Genomic DNA, 27,608 nt, shown 5'->3' with positions numbered 1-27,608 from the left:
CTACATTCTCCTTTTGTATCTACAATATTCAATACAGCTTGACTTCATTATCACATTTTATCAGGATTTACCATCCATTACTGATGTACTCTTGTTGGAAAATTCCTGCCCTTAGTGACTCTGGGTAATGTAACAATTTGTACTAAATTTGTAAATTAAATCTCCTGCCTAAGGAGTTTAAAGGGGGAAATTGGTTCTTCTTTAGACCAAGAGGTGGCAGTGTTGTCCCAGAAAAACTCAGGGGAAAACCCCACACATTTCAGCAAACTGGCGCTCTCCTTACTCCACACTCCTTCCACCACCAGTATATGAAAACAATAATAATAAAAACAAATTTCTAAATTTAAATTACTTAAAACTTATTCTTTGCATGTCTTATGTAAGAAAAATCATTCACTGCTAGCATAATTTAACTATGAGAAACCAGGTTCTGAGCTTCTCAGACAAGGAATATAAGTCATGAGAAATTAACAAAATACACCAGTTGATAATATCTTGACGTCAAATATCAAATGTTTCTCCTCCCACTGGCATTTGACAATGTTAGCTTGTGACCATTTATAAAAGTTGCAGGGCCAAGAGTACCAATAGTTGCAGGAATTCAATTGTAGGACATGAAATTAAGTTCTAAAACAAGAACCACAGCAGGTTCTTCAAGGCACATACTATGGAGAAAAGCACTAGACTGTCTGTTCTTGAAAGCATGTCTCTGTTACACAGAAATTAAAAATGTGTTTTTTCTTTTTTACATATCAACTTTGATTGCTCACACGTGCCTCTCTACCAGAGTGAGTAGACAAATGGCTTTCTGGGAACCCAGGAGTCTGGTTGATGGAAGCACTAGAGAAGTTAAGTTGGAAACTTGGTAGAGAGATGTTTGGAGGAGGATGGGTTGCAGTTTCTTCAGAAAAAAAAGAGTACAAATTCGAAGTCTAGATGACTACTACTTTCCTCATGTTCGAAGACAGTTCAAGGAAAGCTTAGCTTGAGTGGCATTTGAAGGAAGGTTGAAAGAGAGAGAACATGGTTTTCTTTAATTATTGATGAGCCAGGAATAGAAGGACCCAGACTGAGGAGGGACCTGGTGCCTGCACAGAGATGGTCTGAACTGAGCAGGGTTTGCTTTTCTGCTCTTTCTCCTACAGCAGGGGTACGCAAACTATGGCCCATTTGCCCATGTCCTCCACCCACCCAAAAGCTAAGAACATTTTACATTGTTAAATGGTTGGAAAAAAATCAAAAGAATATTTTGTGACATAGGAAGATTTTATGAAATTCAAATTTCAGATCCGTAAATGAAGCTCACCTACTCAACAAAGCCTCTCTCTCCTCCTCCTGCTCCACTCGGAGACCTGACCGAGCTGGTAGTCTGCACTTCATTACCTTTGTAATTCTTGAATTCTCCTGAGGCGGTCAATTATATTAGTGCCCTAGGGGCAGTGACCTTGCTTTGTGCTTCTCGCCTTCATAGCACATAGCGCACATTAGATTTGTTATAAATATCAAACATTAAATAAGAAAATCCCCCTGTGGTTTAGTTTGGATTCCCCCTGAAGCCGCTCTTGAGACGAGGGTTCAAGTATAAGGAGTTTATTTGGGAGGAGTTAGAACTATGGTGGACTGGGACCCAGACCATTCTAAAGACTAAGTGAAGTTATCTGGGGATAAAACATACTGTTTTTCATGTGAAACAGGTAATAACTGTAAAATGTAAGTAACTGGCTTTTGATCATTTTAGTGTGCACATTAGACCTCACACACAACGATAGATACACACATACACACATTAACCAGCTGGAGCCTGGCTATGATTCTATACTGGCTTTACCTGTTGTCAGTGCTTTGTAACCTAACTAGGTTGATGGAAAATGAGGGTAAAATAAAAATTGCTCAAAGTTCTAATCTCTGAAGATTCATTCATTCATGCATTCATTCAATAAATACTTGTTGAGTATTTTCACTGTGTCAGGTACTCAAAACATGCTAACTGTATAAGCAAAAATAAGTATTTGAGCCTGCGCTCTTGTTCCTCCATGGCAACCATCCCATCATCTCCCTGAGTCAGCTCCTTCCTGCTCATTCTCTTTTCTTTCAGCAGCACTTCCAAGTCACTAGGAATTATGCTCTACGAAGGCAGTAGTCGGACCAAACTCATCCTGGCAAAGGAACCTATCCGAGTCACATTTCATCTCCTCCCATGATAACAGCTTTAAAATTTGACATGTACCATTTCCAGCTGTGCTGCTCTTAATAATGACAAAGGGAAAAAAATGAACATTAGCATGAAAAGCAGCTTAAACCTTTAAAATATATTTGCCCACTTTATAAAGTTTAAATGTTTCCAGTTTTATTTGCTCAAAGTAATAAGGCATGTGGAGGGCGTGGGTCAGTGAGATCCAGAGATAATCACCAAAGGTCTTTTTAATGTATACCAAAGATCTAATAAACAACAGACAAAAATTTCTCCACTTTATTTCTCTCCTTTCCATATCTTGAAAACAAAAAGAAGCTGTGAAATTGCTGAAAGAAGGAGCAAAAAGATAAATGAAGCAAAACTTCAAATAATCAATAACTAAATCAGGGGCTAAAATCACATTTCTATTATATTTTAATAGACATATTATACGAAGGTTTTCTGGGGAAAAAATACCTTGAGAGATGACCCTTTAGGAGTGAAACACTTGAAGGGCTTCTTGTCGTCTGATAAGCCATCTTCTGGCATCTTTTGGCGTTTCTCAGCAGCTTCTGCCCTTCGCCTTTCAATCTCTTCCTTTAGCCTCCTCTTCTCTTCCTAAGAGAGAAAGAACAAATAACAAGGACGTCAATATCAGCTTCAAGCCAAAAGGAAAGAGTGCTGTAGGGGAAAGCATAGTCCCAGAGGAAAAAGACCCAGGTTCTAGAAAGGATGCTATCCCTTCCTCAAGGGTGGCACCAGAGGTTAAGCCTGAGCTTGTGAGTCTAACTGTCGACAAGCACTCTGGGCTGCCCCTTCTCGACTGTGCGACCTTGGTCATGTTACTCACCTGCTCTGTGCCTAGGTTTCCTCATCTGTAAAATGGGGATGATAATAATATCCACTGACTAGGGCTTCTACGAGGACGGAATGAGGAAGCCCCTGTAAAATGCGTGGACTAGCGCTCAGTGTGACGATCGGCATTGCCATCATCATCCTGTCAAGTCTTCTAAGACTGACCTTCCATTTTGTGCATGTGAAATAAGTATCCCTTCTGCCTGCTTCCTAGGAGAGTTGCGAAGACAAATGAGATGATTTATGTGCAAAGTTATACAAATGTATGTTACTATATTTACTAAATTGTACAAGAGACGATTTCATGGTTGTCCCCACCTCAGTTGAGTAGATTATTTTAGATGGTTTGACAAACCTGAAATGGTGTAGATATTGCACCCTAGTGGTGAAATCACAGATGTTTACAATCTGTCTCATTAACCCCTCTGTGCCTTCACTCCCGGCCTAAAATACTCTCCCCTGTCTTCTCATCAAGCTGCATAACTTCTATGAACAATTTTCTGAGAGATTTATGTAGTCTTTGTAGTTTTCAAACTGGATGTTCTCAAGCAGGGACCGGATGTTCATCTCTCAGAGGATGTTGCAGAAGGACCCTGTGCGTTATGGACTGAATATCTGTGTCCCCCCAGAATCCATATGTTGAAACCCTAACCCCCCAAGTGATGGTATTAGGAGGCGGGGCTCTGGGGAGGTGGTTAGATCGTGAGAGTGAACATCTATGAATGGATAGTGCCCTTGCAAAAGAGGCCCCAGGGAGCTCTCTTACCCCTTCTGCTCTGTGAGGACACAGGGAGAAGACTGCCATCTGTGAACTGGGAAGTGAGGTCTCACTAGACAGAGAATTTGCTGGACTCTGATCTTGGACTTCCTAGCCTCACAACTACGAGAAATAAATTTCTATTGCTTATCAGCCACCCAGTCTATGGCAGTTTGTTACAGCAGCCAGAACTAAGACACTGTGCTTGTAGGGGGTTAGACCAAATCATCTTCTAGGTCCAATCCACTTCTCAGAGTTCACGTTTCTCTTCTGCTTTCATTGATATTCTGCTCCTCTAGATAACAATAATAACAATAATGATAACCATGACTTCCTGAGTGCCTATTACGTACAAGGCACCCTGAGTATAATGATTTAATCATCGCCACAATCCTGAAAGTAGATATTTCACAGTTAAGGAAAAGAGGTCTCAGAGTAGTCCAGTGACTCTCCCAAGGTCCCAGCTTGCCAGTGGCAGAGTGTCTGATTCTAAAGCTCTATCATCCCAATTACTTCCTAACCAAAGATCATTGGCTCATTAAGAGCTGGAGTTGAAAGAGACCTTGAAATAATTTATCCAAACTTTCCACAGTTCAGGGAATGTTTGTATAGGATCCATATCGGAAAGTCATCTAAAGTCTTTTTACATATTTTTTAATGATGGGAGAGCACTATCTCCAAAGATTTGTGGGAAAAGCTCTAGGCTGAGTTGGAGAAGCTGGGTCTCAGTACCAATTCTATCACTTATTAGTCAAGTAACTTCACACAGGTTACTCAAACTATTTGATTCCCACTTCTTTGTCTATAAAATGAGAATAATGTACCTCAGGATGAAAGGAAAAAATGCACCTTGTAAACTGTAGCAATGCTTACAGTAGTTGGTTAAGCACTTGTTCAGTTTTCAAAATTTGCCTTCTTGTAACTTTATCTGTTGTTTTCAGTTCTGTTTAAAAAGACGGAACAAATTCATCTGTTCATAATTACGGGGTTGCTGCTACATGCCTGGCGCTGGGCTGGGTCCTGGGTATACAGTAACGAACAATACTATCACTGCCTGTGAAAATCTAGTTACTTACTGTTCCACTTAAAACACCCCAAAAACTATTTTTGAAAATCTTCTCTATAAAACCTCTTCAAATATCAAAAAACAACTGTCATTATCATGTGACTCGGTTCTTGTAACCAATCTGCAGACTTTTTCATCCTTCTCTGCTAACTGTTCTTTATTGAGGGACATTACAGGGTCATGGATTCAGACAAGTGGGACCTGGGGAAAATGACAAAAACCTCTCTGTGCCTCAGTTTCCTGATCTGTAAAATGGGGGTGAGAAGACTACCCATATCAGAGAGTTCTTAGAATTGCATAAACTAATGTGGATAAAAGCTTTAGAACCATGCCTAGCACACATCAAGCTGATTAACCTTCAAATGTATTTGTAAGAATTCATGTTCGAAAGAGCAGCAGCAGTTCACCTGGGAAGAAACTATTTCCGGGGCTGGAAGGGTCACCGGAGACACGTCCTCAGGGGCTTGGGGAAGACACGACGCCCGCCGGGCCGCGCTGCGCCCGCCTTACCTCCTCTCTGACCTTTCGCTCTGCTTCCTCCTGCCTCCTCCTCTGCTCCTCCTCCTCCAGGACCTTCCTTCGCTCCTCCCTCTTCTTCTTCAGCTCCTCCAGCTCCAAGGCTGCCTCCTGCTGCTTTTGCTTGAGCTTCTCGAACTCCTCGCTTTCAGTTTCCCCGCGGCGGCGGCGCAGCTCCTCCAGCCGCTTGCCGGCTTCCACTTGGGAAGCACCTTCAGCCTCCTTGGCCTCGCTGGCCCTCCCTCCAGGGCGGCTGCAAAGGAGTTGGACACACGTCTGCCTTGCAGCTCCCCTCCTCCCGCCTTAGGGAGGGGATGTCGGCCTGCAGGCTTTGCATCCCACACCGAAATCTCCTCTGCCCTCACTGGACAGTGGGTCCTCACACCTGTCCAAGGGGTAAGTTGGGGTCCACCTGGAATCTCCAGGTCTGAATCTGAGCCCCTGCTCTGCCACTTACCCTGGGTTTCCTTGACTGTACACTGGGGGCGAATAGGCACTGTTGGTGGGATTCTAAATTGACGCAGCCACTATGGAGGCTCCTCAAAAAATTAAAAGTAGAACTGCCATATGACCCAGCAATTCCACTTCTGGGTATTGATCCAAAGAAAATAAAAACAGTGACTCAAAAAGATACATGCACCCCCATGGTCGTGCAGCATAATTTACAGTAGCCAAGGTATGGAAACAACCCAAGTGTCCATTGATGGATGAATGTATAAAGAAGACGTGGTAAAAATACATACAATGGAATATCATTCAGCCACAAAAAGAAGAAATCTTGTTTAAATACTCATTAACAAGTAGTGAGGGCATTCTTAACTGTATCTGAACATAAGTAGCCCATTTCTGACACTTTTGTAACAGATGAATTACTACGGTCTAGTATCATTTATTCCATGTAGAGAATGGCACAGTGTTTCTAGCTATGAAGCAAGAAGAATAAAACAGAAAATGAGTTCAAGATTACACAGTTACCAATATTGATCTTATGTGTACATCTCATGCTTTTAAAATAATGAGGTACGTCTCATGCTTTTAAAATAATGAGGTAGTTCTGAATAAACTATGTCCTTTAGGACTATGCTTTTCAAGCTGCAGTTTGGAAAATCTATTTAGTGGACTGTAATTAGTGTTTAAAAAATGAATTAGGAAACATCAGAGGGCATTACATGGAACAAGGGAAAAGACCATTTCTTGATGTGCTTGTTTCAGTTATAAATATATATGTAGATGTGTAATGGGTTATTCTGTAAAATTTCTTACTAGAAGTTGAGGTTAAAAAGTTAAAGAATATTGTGCTAGGTTCTTGATGGTTAAAGATGGACTTTTATTTTTAACTCATTCAAGGTTAGAGCATCCCTTAAAACTTGGTATTGCTTTTTCAGTCTTACAGGCCCATAGGCCTGTGACTCCAGAGAGGAACTCTCCCTTTTCAGTTAAAGTCTCTCCATCTTCAGAGATGAGTTTGCTCTCTCTTTGTGTTCATCGTGTTAGTGTCTGGTAGGACTGGCAAACACATGCCTAGAGAAACTTCTCTGGATTCCACTAGGTGTCACTCAGTCCTTATATTGGGCATTCAAATGCCCATCATTAGGGACTGGTTAAATAAATCATGACCCATCCACCCAGTGGGACACTCTAACATTAACTGTAGGCTTATATTCACTGGTATAGAAGGCTAGCTAAGATACATTGCTATGCACAAAGCAAGAATCACTTTAAAATAAAGATTTAAAATTATATACACATATACATACTCTATGTATATGTGTGTGTGTGTGTGTGTGTGTGTGTGTGTTTTGAATGTATATACATAGAGAGCATCTGGAAAAGATGTTACTGGTGGTTTCCTTGGGTGATGGGTACTTAACTTGCTCCTTGAATTGAGATTTTCATGTCACGTTTTAGAGAAAACAATTTAGCTATAAGAAAATGGGTCTATCAAAGGGAACAGTAATTAAATCAAACAAAAGGAGCTATGCTCAAAACAGGAACAAGAGTTCTGTCCACATCACCTCTGCTCAGATATGCAGGCATGCCCTCAGCATTAGGGTAGCACTAATATGGAAATTTCTTCCAGAAGGTTCTTTCCTCTATCCTTGGCTTCGCTAGGTGAAAGTTGAGATGAACATCAGACCTTTCACCACGAACACAGCTTGTTTTCAGTTAGACTATTAGGCACTAAGCTAAGGTAAATAGAGGCTCTTACTCCCTTCTTGGCTCCTCACCTTGTAACCATATGGAGCAAAACGAGGCGTCTCTGCTTCTATCGGCATCAACTTCTAATTGAAACTAAAACTAAGGTATGTTGGCAGCTTGTTTCATTTTTTTTCTGCCCAAACATAGAAAAATTAAAGCAAGAGTCCCATTTACGGGTTCTCACTGCTTAATCTGTTGCCATCCCTTGTGACTCCTCTCTTTGAGTTACCCAGTTATCTGGATTTTCAAACAATGGGCATGTTAATTATTAATTTGAGCTTTGACTGAAGCTGGTTGACAAGTTTGCCAATTGTTAACCAAACTTCTTTCTACTGACAGATTTTTTTAACGTTATTTCTCTTAACAAAATTGTACTCTTATCTACAACACATGTTTTAAACTATCAAGTAATTAAACAATAATATTATTAGGTAATATTCTTTGAACACTTTTTATGAACCTGACACTGTTCTAGGGCTTTAACACATTAAACTACTGGCACTTCAGCAAGCTCTGCACTCAGCTTATCAGCCTGAATCAAACTTGATTTCTAGATTTTCTATGAATTCCTAATAAACTTCACTTTTACATCTACTTTCTTGCCAATCCCAAGTAACATCTATAGGTTCTACCCTTCTCACTCCTTCACACTTTATTTAGTCTTTGAATACACACCTTTTCTTCCATGTGCTTTCGGCTCTCTTTTGGATAATTGTGACTAGGTTTCTGCTCAAATTTTTGTGTAGAAAAATTGTTTGGGAACAACTATATTTACGTAACATCTTAGAGCAGCTGGAAATGTCCATCCTTAGTAGTCCCGTTTGCTTCTGGATATTACACATGCTTTGGTGTAAGGAGCAGTCTGACTTCTATACAATACCTACTTGGAACTTTCTTCTTTGAAGTGTTCCGAAAAACAGGGTCTATAGGCAAGGCGGCTGCCAAAGAACAACCCCATGGGAATCCATGTTACAGGGACCCAAGACTCTTTTCCAGAACACCTGGCACAGCAGCCAGTGACATAACAGAGATTGGAATTTGGCACTAGCGGTTGGAGGGAGTGTGTGTGTAGGAATGGGGCTCAGAGAGTTAGGTAGCCAGGTGTCCACGGCAGGCTTCTGCAACTTGAGTCCTTCTACAAAGCTGATGGGGGGCTCTCCATAGTCAACGTACCTAGAAGTGAGGATTTGCCTGCATATACTTGTCTATCTGTCCTAAAATCCATCGCCATAATGGGGGAGGGGATAGGGAGGGGAAGCCGAAGCTCTGCAAGAGGGTTTTCCAAACTGGAGCATTAGTTGCATGCCCTCTTCCCCCCTCTTAGAGATTCCCAAGGCAAATTAACATCAAGGGCTCTCAAAGTGGTAAAGAGATCTGACTCATTTAGTTTAAACCAATGTTTCCAAAGTATTTGGCCACAGGGAAATCTAAGTTGTATGCAGCAATTTATTTACAACCTTTAGAAAATACATTCTTTAAAATGGTACTGAGAAGGGTCTCTTATGAAGTTGGCTGGACCATACAGAGAATGAGTCAATGACAACTCCAGTCATAATGTTTTCTAATAAACTGATCTTACATGAACATATTAGATCAGCGAACAAAAACATGGATGCCAAGCATGATCTGCCTTGCCAAATAATGGGAAAAGCAGATCAAACCTTGTCTGAGCAATGCCTGCTGGTCCCCTGTTAGTGACTGATAGCCAGACCTGCTGACTGAGTATCTCTAAGACAATGGCCAATGACCTCACAACAAAGGTATGTTGCCTGTTAGCACATTTCTGTCTGGAAGCACAGGGTAGGGAGACTGATTATTATTATTATTTTTCGCATATGAACACAGTCACTGTTAACTAGCCACAACTTCTTACCTGAAAGTATTCTCAGTGTGTTTAAGTTTGTGGGTCATGAATTCTCCATTCTGCGACTTCATTTCTGTAAATCCCTTCTTTCCATCCAAGAAGCTCTTAACTTCTTTGCTTTCTTTGTCCTTTTTAGTCTTCTCATCTTTGATCTAACCAATGGTACATATCAGGAAGAAACATAATGATAATAATCTTAATTAGGTTTTGGTTGGTATCACCAAATAAGACCCAACATCGTTAGGAAACCAGAAAACTCAGAAGTAAAACAAACTACTGGAGAATGATGTGGTAGAGCTGGAATCAGAGGAAATTCTTAGAGCATAAGCTATGGTCCTCCAGCCTCAGAGCAAAGACCTTGACCACAGTTTTAGGAGGTCAAGATCATCCCTTATTTCACTGAGGTTTTATTTTCTAAAGTAGTGGAGGTGTTACCATTTAGAAACTACTGTGTTCTGGGAACTCCACATAAGAGTGGTTGTTTTCAGTTCCCACTGGGAGGAGCAATTATTAGTGTGGCCTTGATGGGAGAATGGCCAGGTTGCTTGGACAGATTTCTTCTTGGATGAAGGGCACTTCTTTGAGAAGGACACAGATGTGTTGAGGAGGGAATAAGAAACCTACTGAGCCAGATCTGTCAAGCCAATTTTGGCAGATGTCAGAGGAAGACCACCCTAGTATCTTAATCAAATGAATAACTAGGGTCCTCAGGATAGAAGACATAATAACCCTACCTTTAGCGGGATGACTCAGAGACCTGTAGGGCCATGTTTGTAGTCATCTCAACCATTAAAGATAGAATGGAACAGGAAAAATTCCAGGGTTGACTTTGACTTCCATTGAAGGTAATAATTTAGTCTCTGGAAGTGGCTTTATGATTGTTATGGAAGACAGAGGAAGGTGATACATGGAGAGCAGGTGTTAGCTTTAATTTTTTTTTTTTGTGGGTTTTGTGTTACAAGTTCCTCACAGTGAGTGAGACAGATTATTTCAAAGTATACTGAATTTACATAGCTTTTTTGGGGGGTAAAGGAGTTCAGATTATCATCTCACCCATTCTTAAAAAATGAGTGTGAAAACAGGTGAGGCTCATTATTTCTCATTTCAAGACAGTGACAAAGCACTAACCTTATAAAGAAACCTAAGGAGGAGGGTTTAGGCATAAGAACTCAAGGCTTCAAGGACTGCCCAGGATGGTCTCCCCTTACCTCATCACTCACCTCTTCGCAGCTGTTATACTTCAGATACCTAACCCCCGCCCAAGTGCATGTTTTACTAAGCAGAGGACATTTTTTTGCTCTTTACTGATGAACCTTCAGTAGTCCTTTGCCTGATTGCCTTTGTTGAGTATTACTTGATTAAATTACTATCGATGGACTATTCACTACCATGTTGCCCTAATCAGTTAAGACTTTAATCTTTCTCCAAAGGGCATATATCTAGGACATCCCTTGGACATGCTGAAGAGGGGGGCTGTTATTTTGCCATTCTCTCTGAGAGCTTTGTAATCCGAGTTTTAGCTCTATTGCTGTCAACAAACTAGCTGTTACTTGAAGTCACCTAGCTTTTCTGGAATGCTGGCTCCATGTACATAAAAAGAGACGGGTGGACTAGACGATCCCTTCCTAATCTTTCATCCTGTCATTTCCCTCTTGGCTCCAGATTTGTCCTCAGAGGCGACAGAGAAGAGAAGGAAGCTCCTAGTCTGTCCTACAGCTTTAATAAGGCTCCTTGGTGACTATCCTTGCCTGATGGTAAATCAGTATTCATTGGGCAGGCAGGAGCAAGCAAAGTCTCTTCTCGTTTTGACCTACCATTGTTGGGTATAGTTCCAGAAACTATGGACTGGAGTTTATATCCTGGTTAAGAAGTATCTGGGGATACACGTTTAAGGGTGATGGGGTCCCATTTCAGGGAACCCATGAAAGAAATTGTGAGTCAAATCTCATAGTTTGTGGAGCACTATACAAAGAGAAATTCCCTTTAACTCGTTTCTCCTATTTTGGAGTCTCAGATATTTCCCAGATACCTCCCCAAATGTACTATCTAATTTACCATCCAAAAATGTACTATCTAATTTACCATGTGTATAAAATAGATTTGTAAAACAATACATGTCTAACAAGAAAAATCCCTTTTTTTCAAGCTCTGCCTTTATTGGCAAAGTTATGGTAGATGGTATGCTTATATTCTCTTTGGAAGACTTTCTTAGAAAAATTCCCAATGAAATAATGATAATGATGCTGACTGCAAATTATTTTTTCTTTCTGGGAAATGAATAAATAAAGTAATTCCATAACACTTTAGGAAGCACAGTGGGATGGATTCTATAGCAGATTCAACCTAAGCTAATGGGATATTCTGAGCCCACTCGGAAAAGCATTAGAGCCTCTAGATCAAAATGTTACCATGAAGAGAATCTATGCTGATGGATTAATACGGGGTTACGTATCCTGAAGGAGCTAAAGTGCTTCCTATACAGATAACACCAGCATGCTCATATGAAAGGCTCTGGTCAAATGTGATCATTGGGATAACACTATGGGTATCTGGGATATTCAGTGGGATAACACATGGGTGTATGTGTGTGGGCTGGGAATTCCAGTGACATGCCCTTGTGCCAGAGAGACACTCAGAAGGTTGTGAGCAAGTCTGAAAGGACTGAGATGCCAGTCTCTGTGCTGCAACGCTTTGCATCATTTGATTCCAGAATAGTGATAAGAACTGTTGCAAGTTACAGTTTTTCAGACTAAGTTGAATATACTTTTGTTAGATTCAGAAGCCTCAATTCCTTTTCCAAGTCCAATGTCTACCACATGGATATCCTTGCTACTTGCTACTGGTCCACGGACAACATGGATTTCACCAGGGAGCTGAGGCTCTACCCAGACCCACTGAGTCAGAGTCTGTGTTTCACAAGGTTCCCAGGTGATCAGCATGCACACTGATGTTTAGTGAGAGGCTCTGGCCTACGTGGTATGAACATCAGTTTCAATATTATATGAATAGCTCTGCTGGAAACTGTTTTCCTATTAGAGGTCAGAACAAAAAAAGAGCTCTGGGGTCAAGAACTAAAAGGAGGCATTTTATAGCACAGGGAACTATATTCAGTATCCTATGATAAACTGTAATGGAAAAGAATATCAAAAAAAAGAATGTATATATATGTATAACCGAATCACTTTGCTGTACAGCAGAAATTAACACAACACTGCACTTCAACTATACTTCAATAAAAAAAAATTTTTTTTTAATTAAAAGGAGGCATTTTATAGTTGGGGAAGAGAAAAAGCTAAATTAGGTTTCAAGGTTGCTGGTCATCCGCGATCCATCACCACAAAGAGTTAAACTGCACTGGGAGAAAGAAGGTTTTTTTGTAAGGTATTGGAGTGACTTCTGGAAATGTTGCTCACCTGACGTTTGTGTTTACCTATCCTGCGTATTTCCTTGAATTCAAAGGAAAGACTTTTTTTGAGGGGGGGGAACAAAAAGGTGGGATGCGGGGCGGGGATGGAGGAGGGCGTTTACAATGGCTAAATCATGTAAAATATGATTTAAAGTTATCTACATGAAGCAACTACACAAATAGCTGGAGAGGGGGAAAATCTAGTCATTCAACTAGTAATTTATGTATGCAATGTTAAAACAGGAATAGCAGATTTTTTTTTTTTTTTTTAAGCTTGGGTTGAGGAGCTAACCTGTCCTTGTGTCAAAAAGAGGCCAAGTTTTGGGACACTGGAATGTGCTGGAGGGCAAACAGGGAAAGAGGCAGGTCTGAAATCATCATACCATGGCCATTATTGAACTGGGGCCTTATCTGAAAAGAGGCAAAAGGATGATTGGATGACTGCTGATGAGCCCCTTCTAGCTCACGGACACAATACATGAACACAGAATGCCTTGGTCATTAAAAACAAATCACATCTTAGTGAACTGAATTAAATTAGGATGAATTCAAACAGTTATTCAGCGTCTCCTCCTCCACATAAACTTAATCACTGAGTTATGATTTCATGCCCTCTTCCTTCTGTACTTAAAGATATTCCCCACAAAACACTAGCTTTAGAGATGAACCCATGTGGGATATTTCTGTTTGAGTTTAGTCCCAAGGTAATTGTCATGTTTTGGAGATGAATTTGTAGGTGTTCTTCTGTTACAAAATGAGAACAATGTCTCCCAACACGTTTAACAATTTCTTTAGCTGCTTCATTAGAGCCAAATTCAATTTTCTAGTTATTAGTATTTACTCTTTCTCCTGCTTTTAACTGGGCAGTGTTCACATTCAGTTTTCACTCCCAAGCCACCACAAGTTCTATTAGAAACAGGGAGGAACACATACCGTAAACAAAATAAACATAACATGAACTAGGAGTTCTTACTTTTTACGTGAATCTTAGGAAAAAAAAGTTTAAGAAAATAACCATCCCCCTGTCTAATCTCATCTATTTGCTAAATATGGATTTTTCTGTGTCTTATTCTGTGCCATAATGGGCAGAGAAATGCAGCAAGAGTCCATTTGAGTTGGAGCTCAATAGCTACAATTCAGTCCCACAGGCAGAGTAATTCAAGTCTTTTTACCTTTGATACTTTAATTTTACCATGTTTAAGTACTTTGAACTTGTTAAATACTGTCATAGTTTTTAGGATTGCTTGGAACTGACATAAGCATGATGGTTAAAACAAGGTCAGGCTTTCTGATGCAGCATTTTAATTATGTCGGGGGCATAATGACATTCTCTCTGCAGCTCTGGTCCACTGACTTGTTTACTTACCTACAGTCAAACACCCTGGCACCAGCTCCTGTGTGTGCCTCAGAAATGCAATGCAGAACATTGTGCCAAACTTTTCTTTTGAAAACCAAATATCATCTTCAGTTCATCAAATTTTTTACTGAGATGTGTGGGAGTATTTTTCCTTTGAAAAGTTAAATCATTAATCAAAGCCAGTTGGAAATATTGCATGATTGAAATGAAAGTAGGATGGCTCAAGGAAAAAAAAATAGCACTTGGGAGAGTAGAAAGTGGGTAAGATTGATCAGAGGAGTGTTTTTCAAGCTTTCTGACTGTGACCCACAGTAAATAAAGACAATTTATATCACAGTGCAATACCTACTGGCCACGATGCCATCTGATATTTTCTATTCTATTTCATTTTAAAAATACAGATTGACACAGTTAGCTAATTTTGAGATGCTTTAAGCTGATTTCACCATTCAGTGGATCATGAGTCATGGCTTGGAAAACACTGGATTAGAGGTTACAATTTTCATCAGACCTGAAATGCCATGGAACGCTGCTCTCTGAGGCTTTATGACTAGGTTCTGTCTCAATGATATTTACCTCTTCTTTTTTGAAGGTAGGCTTGTCTTCTTGGGACTTTCCTCTTTTAGCTTGCATTTTAGCCCCCCTTTCTTCTTCCTTTTTATTTTCAAGGATGGTAAGGTCACTCATTTAAAAGAAGCCCTTGCTAGCTTACAAGAGTGAGAGGGTGCTCAGGTCACTCTGCATGTGGCGTGAAGTGACTTCTCTTTGGCTGTCCCAGTGCTCACATTCCCCCCATGCCAGTGGTTCTAAACAGCAACGTGGGACAGTTTCCTCCCACCAAAACCTTTTCTCATGAGCCTGCCATCGTGCTCACTGAAATCTAGCGTGATGTGGTGCATCTAGTGCGTGTTGACAAATCTTGTGTGTGGTCTGGTGCATCTTGTTCCTGATCATCTCAATGGAAGCTGTGTTTATGAGCCCCTTGTAAGAAGCAGGAGTGAAAGACAACTTCAGTGCAATGCAGACTTAGCGATAGAGAGTTCTCGCTGGAAACGTGGATACACAAGCATTTCTTTTTTCTTTTTCCTTTTTTTTTTTGCGGGGTAGATGGTGGTGGTACGGTGGTGGTGGTTAGGTATAGTGCTTTTAATGCAGCCTTGCAGACAGACGAAAAAATATTTCTTAGCTTACAAATATTCCCCCACCACCAATTTCCACACTTCCTTCTGCTACATAAATTTGCGTCACCCAGGTGGTAAAAGACGCAAAACGTGTGCTCTTAATTGCCAGTCAGTTTTCAGTGGATGCTACCCCAGATGAATGGCTTTCTGCAAGTTTACATTAAGCTCAGGTCTACGTGATGGCAAATCAGGGTTTTGACACTTTTTATAAAAGGTCCAAACTGGCTCCTTTCCCTCCCTTATTACCAGTTAATTCCAAGGGAGTTATTTTGCCTCCTTAAGATGATATTTCTGACCATGATTCATCATGTCAGTTTCCCACCCCAACTTTTAGCATATTTTATTAAATGCCAAACACACAGATAAAGTGAGGAGTTATGGTCCCCCTGCCTCATGTAGACCTGTGGATAGAGATAAGTTGTTTAAAGGAATGAGTTTAGATGCAGTGCAGAATCATAAGTCAATGCAGCACCACCACATTTGTCATCTTTGGGTTAATTCATTTTTTCTGGTATTCATAGCAACCAAGCACAGAGCAATTCACTTCTCTCTGGTTGTACCAGTAAATTTGGTTGGTGGAATAGTTAGATATCAATTGATTGCTTTATGCTTGCACATTGCTATGACCTAAAAAAATGAGCAGCTTGCCAAATGATCAAGCACGTGGGGCTGTAGGAATGTGGGCTCAGTCCCAAATTTGATGTGCATTACATTTCTCGTAAGTTGCAGGCATCACACATTTGGTGCAAAATGTTTACTGTACCTGTTTCTTTTGGACAGCTGTCTGAAGTTTATCTTCTTGTGCTTTCTTTTCATTGACCCACTTCCCTTCTGTTTTCTCCTCTACCTTTTCCCCTTTTACCTTTTTCTCTTGCATTTCCCTTTTTTTCTCTTCTAGTTGCTTCTTACGTTTTTGCTCTTCTATCTTAGCTCTCTCTTCTTCCTCTGCCTTTGCCCTCTGCCTCTCCTCTGCTGCCCTTCTCTCCTCCTCCTTAATCCTTTCCCTCTCCTTTGCCTCCCGTCTTTCTCTCTCTTGTGCAGCTGCTTTTTCTTCTGCTTCCTTTCTTGCTTTCTCCTCTGCTATCTTTCGTTCTTGCTCGGCTTTAATTCTTTCCCTTTCTTCTGCTTCCAACCTGGCCCTTTCTGCCTCAGCTCTTTCCCTTGCTTCCTGTTCCATCTTTTCATTATGGGGAATCTCATCTGAGCCTTTTTCCCTCTCCTCTTCTGTCTTAGGCTCATCTGTACCGATTTGCCCATTTTTCAATGACATTACTGTTTCCTCCTGGGTTTCTGCTGCTTTCTCTTCTGCCACCACCTCTACCTGATTTTCTTCAATGCTCCCTTGCTTTGGCTTCTCTTCTTCTTCGTCCTCCTTTTCTTTTTCCTCTTCCTTTTTCTCTTCAGCATCCATCCACTCATTCTTCTGGTGGGACTTGGTGACTGTTTCTGTTTCCTCTATCTCGTATCTTTCTCGGCGACTTTCGCTTTTTTCTTCCTTCTCCGCCATTTCATTTTCTGCTGTGTTGTTTTGCATTCTTCTGCTGGGTAGCAACAAACTTGCATCTGCTATTGTTGGGTCAGAATCCTTCTGGCGCTCCAGTGCTTCCTGAAGGCGTTTCTGGCGTCTTTCCTCCCGCCGGGCCAGGCGCTCCAGGAGTGCAGCCTCATCATCGGCCTCCACCTGAGTGTCTGGGGTGGTCGTCTTGACCTCCTCGTCGGGCACACTGGACAACAGAAACAACAGCAAGGACAGCTTGCTGATTAATCGGTCAGCTGGACTCATGTGCTGTGCCACATGGGAACTGTAGCAGATATACACATCTCCCCATATACAACCCCATATTAGTACATTCCTGCCTGGCTTTCAACTGGCAGCATATGCAAATCTTTGCCCATGGTCTTTCTCTGGCCATGGGGAATCTATTCTGTACACTAGAAGTGCTCTGAGTATTAATGCCACCTGGGCATTTTGCCTCAAGCAACAATTGATGAGCATTAATGCGTAAATACCTCAGCTCCCCTCACCTTTGGAATCAGATAGCACTGAGGTGCCTATACCGCAGTGGATCTTAGAGTTCCCCGGTGGAATTAAGCTCCTGATACCCACAGTGGTAATTTGCTTGGTAATGAAACCTTTATTTGGTTGCCTTCCCTTCTCTGTCTCACTTCCCCACACTGCTACCACTTTTTCCTGGGATCATGTTATAAGTAAACTGTGCTCAAATCTTTGTTTCAGAATCTGACTTTCAGGGAACTCAAACTAAGACAAGAACCAAACTGAAAAAATGAATTCCTCTTGTATCGTGTAGTGTTCCCACATGTTGCCAAGTCATCTGGAATTCCTGATCTGGATTGCTGGAACACTAAGCACTTTGAGAGGATGGGGGTGTATGTTATAGTGAGGAGATGCTATACTCAGGCCACTGACCCCCATGGTGGAGACATCTAACTGTCCACCACAATTTATGCTCCTCTTTCCTTAGTCACAGGGAAGTGATTGCCTGTCAAGGATTATATTTCCCACCCTCCCCTCTTCCTCGCACCTAGGTGGGGCCCCATGACCAATAATGCCAATGAAATGTGAGCAGAAGTGAGATGTCCAGACCAGGACAAGTAAGAAGCAGAGGTACATTCTCTTCCCTTTCTATCTCTGTCTACTGGCTAGATCAGAGGACTCCAAAGCCCCTGAAGTTGACAGAGTCACAGGAGGAAAGAAGATAGGGAACCAGTTCTACCAGTCACAAATACCCACACTGGACTAGTATGTGTTATTGCATCAAACTACTAAAATTTGGGGACTCATTGTTAAAGCAGCTGATGTTGCCCTAACTAATAAATATACCATCTCCATTCTTTGTCAAGATTTCCATGAATAAAGGGTCTCTTGCCCTTCTTTTCTGCAGTAGACAAAGAACAGTTAAATTTGATGCTTATAAAAAAAGAAAAGAAAATCTCTAAAAACCAAACTGTAGCATGTCCACCACTGTGCTCACTATTGTAGGATGCTGGACACTGCCCATGCCAGGGGTGCTGGTCTTCACTGCAGGAAACAACCAGTCATGTGATACTAGGACTGTGACCAGAGTTGGAAGAACATGCCTCGCAATGTTTAGAAACTCTATCAAATTTCATGGTTCATACCAACCTTGGCCCTTTTGAAGTTCAAGTTCACTTAATTTTGGAAAAACACATTTCACATTTAACAACAAGAAATGGCAGACTAAAGGCTAGATTCTAAACTTTCTTGGCCTCAGCTGTTGCTGTAAGATACTGTCTCCATGAATTAGACACATAAAGATTAAATTTCTCTGAAAATGCAAATAGTTTAGAATTTAAGGGGGAAAATCTATATACATAAGGCATTTGGATCAACTGAATTCAAATAATTTTTAAGAGGTACCCCAAATTCCAAAATGCTAGCTGGCTTAAAGAACTCTTGAGTTAAGAAACAACAGACTCTACTGAACCTTTCTTTGCTATTTATAAATCAGGACAGCAATCAACAGGAGAAGCTGAGTACCGGTCAGTTGTTTAGCCGCAAGAAGAATACTTATTCTTCTTGTGGCTAACTAGTATGTCAGAGGTAAATCACATGTTATCAGATCTGAATATGCGCTACTAAAAAAAAGAATTTTGTACTCAATCAATGCATGAAATAACTAATAATAGTAAAATGTGAAAAAAGAAGAGAAACACAAGTAGAAGCAAGATTTTAAAAGCAAGAAAACTATAGGCACTAGTAATTTTTTAAGGCATTGTTGATTACTCACTAATAACCAGATTCACAAAAGGCCTTAAAATGTCATTTTTAAACTCTTTCTTTCCCATGCCCTTCAACTCAGAAATAGAAAAGGCAGTGAAGACTATGCAGCCCTGATCTGTAAGACTCTGCTACCATCTTCCTAATAATGGTCAAAATTACTATGTGCAAGCACTGTGTATTTTACAGGTATTATCATCTCATTTAAATTTAACAACATTCCTAAAAGAAAGGTATGATTTTTACTTCCATTGGACTGAAGAAATACAGTTAGTGAAGAAAGGGTCAAGCTGGGATTCAAAGCCAGGTAGTGAACCCCAGAGAACCTCTTTGCTATACTCCCTCCCTAATCAGGAGCTACTTACTGAGGGACAAAGTCTGTTTTTCCACCTAACCAAGAAGCTTCCTGATTGAATCATCCTGCCTGCCAGCATGTTCACTACTGCCTTCAGAAACCCTCTGTGTACCCACTCAAATTCACGTTAAAGAGGCCAGAACTCTTTCCCTTCAGAACTTTCTACACAGATTGAATGAAGGGGATTATCAAATACAGTGCCCTCCCAACACACACAAAATAGAAGAATCTAAAACCAAAGCCACACAAAAGATCTTACATGGTGATTTCATTATATTTAACCAGTCCACAATTTAAAAATAAAATTATTTTTTTTCTCCATTCCCCCTCCCCATCTTTTCTATACCTTGGGGCATATAAATGATATATACTAACTATTAGCGTAATGCACTGTGTGACCTTGTATGTGTGAACTTGTAAAAGCCCCTTTTGAAAAAGTTGAACTTATTAAGTATTCTCGACTTTCCTGATTTCTACCAGGACTGGTATAGGAAAAAATGTAGTACTAAACTCATAAGCTTGTTTGAATAATTACATTAAATTAAACAGGATTCTGCACCTTGTTGAATATTGTAGAGATCAAAGAATACTGGTTTAGGGTGTATATCAGGAAAAATAAGACATTTGCAATTCATGCCTACTTTTAAAATTCAAATATTATCTGCTACTGGTAGGTACAGAGGACTATTAAACTAATACATCTTCAGTTCAAAACAGATAACAATACCCTAAAGAATGAAGGTAAATAGTTTTCTTTATTTAAGCATATAACCCACGATTTTTAGTAAATAAAAAATTTACTAGATTACAAAAGAAAATAAAATCCTTCAGCTGGGGTGTGTTTAGGGGATGGGATGCGGGGGGTGGGGTGGGGAGAAAGGAGCATTGGTGTCCTAATGTCTAAATCAGATTGACTGTCCAATCTGGTTAGTTGCCTAAAATATCCACAGAAGAATTAAACAAGCTAGAAAGACGGAAAGAGTTGAATTGGGCTGAGAAGGGGATGCTTTGCCCAACACATTCCTTTCATCAGACAGGCTAAGAAGCAACTGGAAAAATCCTCCCTTCTGAAGAGGACAGTACCTGTTCTGGGTATTGACCTCCACTTGGTCAGTCACCTGTCCCAAGGATTCTTCCTCTTGCTTCTGCCGCAGCCTTTCCTGCCGGGCACGGCGGCGCCGTTCCCGGGCGGCCTCTTCCTCATCATCGTCGTTCCGCTGGTAGGCAATTCTGTAACATCACAAAGACAACTTCTTGAGCTTGCCAACTGCCCACCATCTTCACCAGCTTCTTGGAAGGATCGACCCTGAACTTGACTACTTACTGAAACATAGAGTTCTAAAAAGATGGTTCTGTTCCTTAAGTTTAGAGACCTGATCTGACTAGTTTTTAAACTTTTAAGTGTCTGAAAAGCATTAGTCCAATAGCTACAGAGGATAATTTACAATGACCAAATAACAGCTTAAACTAAAAAAATTTACACAAAAGCAACTGCCTTTGGAGACTGTGGGTTAGCATATTTAGATTTCTTTACTCAGCTGATGATTAGCATGTTAAGATTTAGAAGCAGAAATCCAAAGAACTGAACTGAAAGTACTCAAAACACTTATTGAAAAGATTCAGCATGTTGTATGAATTATTTGTGGATATGTTGTCACAAAGGTCAGAAAAGAATCAAGTTATGTTACCAAACCAGGACTTTGGCATTAATAAGCCAAACAGCTAACTAAAATCCAGAGCAGGATATCCTCTTTGCTTGGATTTAATTTTTTCCTTTTTGTTCACTTTCACTGAAGAAAAGTGTTATTGACAACTGATAGGAGGCTTCACAGTCAGTGCAGCGCCCTCTAAGGCCCCCTCTTTTGTTCTAAAACTGCTTCAGTGTCCCACTACCCACACGCTGGGCACATCTTGGGAGCCCACGGGTGTGTATTTAGATAGAAACCTAAGGGCTAAGGCAGGCAGAAGAGGCGCAGAGGGTTTCACATGCATATATGGTATTTAGCTTTCCTAGTTTATCGGAAGCGAAGAACTACTTAGGGAAATTATACAATCAATATCACTAGTTAGATACGTTTCCCCTAATATTTATTCCCCAGTAAAGAATCGGAGCCGGGGAACTCCAGATGCCCAGACTCATGAGGAGATAGCCTGCGTGGTCACCTGGCTGTTTTGGAAGGAGGACTGTGTACGGACCTACGGCGCGCTGAGAAGGCATGGCAGCGCTGGCTGGCCCAGGAACGAGCTGGCCCGACGGACGCACGGAACGCAGCGGCGCTGCACTGTGCAGCAGACTGCTGTTTACCTTGGAGAGTTAACACGCTGTTTTACAGCGTTACTTACATATCTACAAATAGACATCCAGGTATGTAAACGTTTCATGCTTATCAATAATGACGAAGCTAAAATAATTTACAAATGAAAGAAAACAAAACAGCAGAATCATATAATTTATACCAACGAAACGAACCTAATATGACTGATGATGGTTTGCTCATGTTAGATTTACAAACTAGGTATTTTTAGATCCAGTACTTCACTTTACCTATCTTTTGACTTCAATAATACAAATGCTATGAATGTTTTTGACCTTACAAAAACAAGATGAACAGTTCTGAAGGTTGGTTGGTTTGTTCTTTGCTACTTAAGAAACTCCGACTTCATACTTGCTAAAATGTGCTAGTGTGCAATATTCAAATGCCAATATAAATAAACTGTCACTTAGTAATTCTATAAAGCTGACTGGTTTATTTCCACAAATATGGAGAGAAGGGCAGTGTGATATAGTTAAAGGATAACTAGGTTAATACTCAGAAAACCGAGTTTCTAGAACTGGTCTCTCCCCAGCTTGCAGCCCTTTGATTAGCCTGCATTAAACTGCCTTGTCTGTAAGTGGGTGACAATCAAATGAAATCATGGGTGTATTGTGGTAAGGCATACTACAGTGTAGTATTTTGTTGTTATTAGGAAAGTGCAGTGGAGGAGCTGCTTTGTGAGGAAAGATGAGTTCAATTTTAGACTTGTTGAATTTGAGGTGACAGCATGACATGATTTGAGTGTTCCTTTCTAATTCAATCACATTGTAGTTTGCAGTTGAAAGCCCTTCCCAGTGGTTTGGCTTCAGTCTTCAGATTCTTGGCCTCATATTCCTTTGGCTTATTTCTCAGTAGACAGCTTTAACCACAGCAGGGAGAATGAGTCCTTAATGACTGCTTCCCAAGCTAATCAAACAGAAAGTCTTAATTTGCCCTTCTACGTCTCTGGATCAGCCATGAGGTCTTGGCTATTACTTGGGGCCTTCCTTTTCCAAGACAAGCAAGACGCATAAAAGCTCCATATGGGACACCCTATGGCAACAACAAAACCCTCCCCGCTCCTAAATGGAATCTCATTTGAAGCCCTTTATTTCCCACTATACTTGAATATCTCAGGGGTGTTACTCTCCCTCCTCCCACCCACCCAATGTGCTTCATGGCGGATGCTGTTGGCTTTTAGTTCTGACACGACCTAGATATGCCTTCTGTCTCGGCCAGGTCACGCTCAGTCTTCCTTCATCTTAGGTTTCTCATCGGAGGCGTGGCCTTCCACAACCAGATCGCTGCCTCTGTCTCTGCTAACTCTTCTTGCTTCATACTGCTTAAAATTTATCATCACTTTCCATGGGTGGACTCTTACCTAGGACACACAGTTGCCAGAGCTAGATTTTTGAGGACTTTTTATTGCTACTAATAAAGAAACATGTTAAAATTGTTTTCATAGTTAAAAACAAAAAAGGAGCCAAAATGTTTTCATGGCATTTTGAATCAGAACGTGCCCGGCTGCTGGCTCAATAACATATCAGTTGACTTTGTAAGTGAAACTGTGCCCATGCCAAATGACTTGATATGTATAGAAATTCTTCAAATGTGGGCCTCCCTACTTTAGTCCTCAGAGGGCAGAGCACACAGCGGTTGCTTAGCTTTCAGGCCTCTCCCACGGCAACTACCCTTCATACTACTACCAGAGGTTTATTACTTTTCTTTCAAAATTGAAAAACCTTAGTTGTTAAATTTTTTCTGATTCTAAAAGTAACATGCACTTATTATTTTCTTAAACCAGACATTAAAAAATGTACAAAAGAGAAAGTAAAAATCAGTTCCCTAATCCACCACTCAGATATGAACATGATTAACATTCAATGTATTCTACCAGAACTTTTCCTTTGCATGCATAGATATTTTAATTTTTAACAAAGTGGGATCATGTTATATATACTACTTTAGAAACAGCTTCTTTAATTTACCTTATTTAGGACTATTTTAACACATTAGCAAAATATAATTTCCAACAGCAACACAGTATTCTATGACTAGATGTACGTAGTGGATGTATGTAGGTGGATGTACTATAATCTATTTAACCAGATTTCTACTGATGGGCAGTTAAGATTTTTCCAAATTTATGTTCTTATAAACAATGCTGTAAAGGACATCACTATAGATATACTTTTACCACTTGTTCAATTACTTACCTAGGAAAAATTCTCAAAAGTTAGAATTCCTGAGTTTAAGATATGCTCATTTAAAGGCTCCTGTTAAACACTGACAATTTGCCCTCCAGAAAGGTATGTAACATCAGCAATGTATGAGTGCTAATTTCACCATAACAAGAATTTATCCCAAAAGACAGATGAGAACACAACATCCTTAATATGTCCACATGATAGCACAACAACTCTGCTTTAGGCTTCAGTTGAAGACAAAACGTTAACGTTCTAACTTTTCACACACCAGACTTAAGTGTATTTGAAGTGCTGCTGACTAGTAAATCTCATACCTAACCACCCGCTGGGTTGTAATAAAAGCATAACAATCCATTTGTTCTTTCTGTGAAAGTTCAGCAGATGCTGGCAGTAACCAGTCTACTGTATCGTACACTATAAAGACAACTGATGTTCCCAGATGATTCAGAGCAGCGGAGGACTCGAAGTTCCTCTGAGTCATCTGAGAAAGATTAAACTATGTTTATTAGAGTTTTAATCAAATGCATTTTACTTAAAAAATGAGTAATCCCAAATGATATGTAAGGCACCTTTTATTAAATAAAATGTTCAATTGACTTTCCCACCCAGGCTGGGGGTCAGCAGGTTTACTCTGGAGTATTATGCTTTGTTTCTGGGTAATTGCCTTTGCTCATCTCTTAGAGACCACTTGGAGAAAGGTATGATTGACCTTACTGCCGGAAGCCCAGTGCTGCTGGCAGCAAAATGGCTCATCAAATATTCGGGAGAGAGATGATCTTGTGTATGTGTGTGTGTGTGTGTGTGTATGTGTGTGTATCAATAAGTGCTGAACAATCTCAGAAGTCCGTAATAATTACATGATGTTATTTGACTGTGTCAGTGGTATGAAAAAAGCAGAAAGGTCTGGCTTTTCTTCCATTCCCAGAACCACTGCCTAAATATCCTGGTGTTATATTATAAGAAAAAACAGGTCTATGCAATGGGAAAACTCTCTTGGAATGTTGTGGCTTTCACACCAAAGACTTTTTAAGTCTTTACCACCAGACCTCTACTGCCTCAGTGTATTCAAGTAACACTATAATCATGTTACAAGCTGTGCCTTTTAGATAGAAAGTTCAAATAAATAAAAGTATTGCAGACATGGCAAATAATGAAACCACTGAGGACTCAGCGTCTTTACATTTGGCTGGGCCAGGGTCTAAATGTACACTAGATGAGATAAAGAGGAAGTGGCAGAGGCTTCCACAGTAAGACACAGGAGCAAGGCACTAGCTGTCACCTTGCCCCAATGTCCCCCTCACCCCATCTTCTCCAATAAATATTTCTCAAGACTTGCTCAACACTGGCAAAATTCTCACTATGATTTCATCTACAGTACAGAGTTTTTTAACCCTGTGTTCTCCATAGTGTGAAGAATGTTACTCTCATTTCCTTTCATTTTGTCTGGTTTTTTTTATTTTGCTATTTTCTGATTTGAGACTCCAGTACCTGATCCTTAAAGTTTTCAAGTAAAAATGCTGGCAATAACATTTTATTAACAAGACAAGATCTCTTATCAGGAAACCATGTTTAAAAATAGAACAAGAACAAGCAATAACCAGTTTTATGAGGGGGTTGATTTTATTACAAGTTTAAGAGCACTAAAGAAAAGATTTAATTTTCTATATCTTACAGCAATGGTTACTAACATTTAAAGAATGTGGATCTCTTTAAAATATCAAGAAGAATTAAAATATCATGACAGTTGCTTATAGTTTTGTTATTTATTAAAAATGTTTTATAAAGTCTATAAACTCAACACTGCATAAAAAAGGAATCTGTATCTTATAAACCACTGCATTTATACATTTTTGCAGAGCAGTCTTTCATACCTGAAACAGTTATTTATCAGACTACAGAAAATAAATTTAGGAATCTCTTCCAATAACTTCACCACTAGAGAACCACTGGTATATAGAAAGAGATTACCAGAGTGCCACCGAACAGACTCTGACTTGTCCCCTTCAAGCTCTTTTGCATCCTTTAACATTCCTTGTGCTTGGTAAGCACACATACACATACACAGACACACACGCAAACCCACAGGTTAAGTGAGGAAAACCTCGGAGAAAATAAAAGGCTCAAGGCACTAAAATGAGGCCTGTGTACAAAAGACTTATAGAGATCCCCATTCAGATCAAAGTTTCCAAGTCTCTCTGTTTTCCTTAATTACTTCTGCCACATTCCTATATTTTAAAAAGAGAATGTTGCACCTAAAATTCCAACAGAACAAATAAATTCGCTACCTGAAAGAAGGACTCCTACCAATAGTTCATCATCTGTGAATTCACAGTAACTTATAGGCCAGCAGACACTTAGCTGAACCCTAAGATCCGCTTTCATCTCCCTGCATCCCTTTGTACCTCTTCTTTCATGCAAGGAGTCATCCGATAGAAGGTGGTGCTGGTTGAAAAAGATTCCAGGTTGTAACTGTGACACTCAATCCCGAACACCATCCTGCCCCCAGCTTTCTGCAGCTGTGCATTCCCCACGCAGGCCAGACTCAGGAGGAAGACTGACTGGGGTTCACATCTGCAAAGGACTTCTTAGTCAATTACATTTCTTTGATTTCCATCATTCTTGGTTCTGCCAATGTCATTGTCTTAGCCTGGGTCTTAATATGGGATCCAACTTAGAGTTAAAGCCTCATGTGGGTTGAAAATGTGGTCATCAACTATTAGGAGGAAAAATGATTCATACATACTTTCAGTATTGTTTTTCATGTGCCAAAAAACCCCAGTGATTTTCTTTCGTAATATGAAACGCAAGCGATTCTCCAAACATATCCAATTGGCCCTGCGAATTGCTCAAATGCTCTTAGTAAAATTTCAGGCAATGCTGTGATCAGGAGGGAAAATCCTGACCTGCTGAAATGAATCATATTTGCTCTGCAGATTTACTGTATATTTGAAAGTTAAAAGAGGTTTATAGATACATTCCAGGCTCTTAAATATGATTTTGTTTATGTATATGTGGTATCTGTAAAATGTTGTGGTTTCATTTAATGCACATAAGGTCCAATTCTGAATGTTTTTCCCTTGGATTCCTTAAAAGAAAGGCATTAAAAATTACAGTGGAGGAAAAAAATCAAGAAAATAAAAATATTTTCAGGTCAAAATATGTTTAGAAATGGATTAATAGCTAATAGTCAATCGGTCTATTAGTAATTAATATAGGATAGAATGAAAGAAAGCCCTCCTCATTTAGAATATATGTATATATATATATATTTTTTTTTTTTTTTTCTGGTAGGGAAGGTAAAAATATGCTGAATTTCACTGAAGGATTCATTGCTATGTCAGGGGTGTGCCTTTTATGGGAGTGCAAGCATGCAAGGGGATACATTACTCTAAAGAAATTTACCCAGGAAGAGAGGTATGTCCCACCCCATCTCCCTGTACACACACACATTTGAGAGTTACTAAGGTTTGCAAACCAGCCATAAATTTTGGTTCTCAACAGTAAGACACTGTGTGCTTGCACACTTCAGTGTTCTCATATATGTTGTTCACCACAAGTTATCACCAGCAGCCTACCATATGCTTTATATAATGGTGACATCCCATAATCACATGAGTT

General features: G+C 40.1%; 2 protein-coding genes across 20 annotated transcripts in view; one reads left to right on the top strand and one right to left on the bottom strand.

Moving 5' to 3' along the window:
* CALD1 (caldesmon 1) overlaps positions 1-27,608 on the bottom strand; it is a 182,559-nt gene that overhangs the window by 14,612 nt on the left and 140,339 nt on the right. For 11 of the 19 annotated variants that reach the window (XM_082398084.1, XM_082398068.1, XM_082398070.1 and 8 more), the window contains 5 exons: positions 20,573-20,719; positions 16,696-17,098; positions 9,440-9,582; positions 5,362-5,620; positions 2,651-2,791 (listed from right to left, as the gene is read on the bottom strand). In XM_082398084.1, the coding sequence (XP_082254210.1) occupies positions 2,651-2,791; positions 5,362-5,620; positions 9,440-9,582; positions 16,696-17,098; positions 20,573-20,719 (1,093 nt within the window). Of the gene's footprint in view, positions 1-2,650; positions 2,792-5,361; positions 5,621-9,439; positions 9,583-14,769; positions 14,848-16,137; positions 17,099-20,572; positions 20,720-27,608 lie in introns of all 19 variants that reach the window. The other 8 variants (XM_082398080.1, XM_082398079.1, XM_082398077.1 and 5 more) reach the window with 1 other exon arrangement.
* Positions 1-27,608, top strand: part of CYREN (cell cycle regulator of NHEJ) — a 215,986-nt gene that overhangs the window by 170,505 nt on the left and 17,873 nt on the right. Inside the window, exon 7 of the transcript XR_014246379.1 lies at positions 21,589-27,404. The gene's annotated coding sequence lies outside the window, so the exon portion shown is untranslated. The remainder of the gene's footprint in view (positions 1-21,588; positions 27,405-27,608) is intronic.

The sequence above is a fragment of the Balaenoptera borealis genome, assembly GCF_965194805.1.
Source record: "Balaenoptera borealis genome assembly, chromosome: 7".
In the NCBI taxonomy this organism is placed as follows: domain Eukaryota; kingdom Metazoa; phylum Chordata; class Mammalia; order Artiodactyla; family Balaenopteridae; genus Balaenoptera; species Balaenoptera borealis.
Note: the sequence above shows the minus strand (reverse complement) of the source record. Positions and strands in the feature narration are given on the sequence as shown.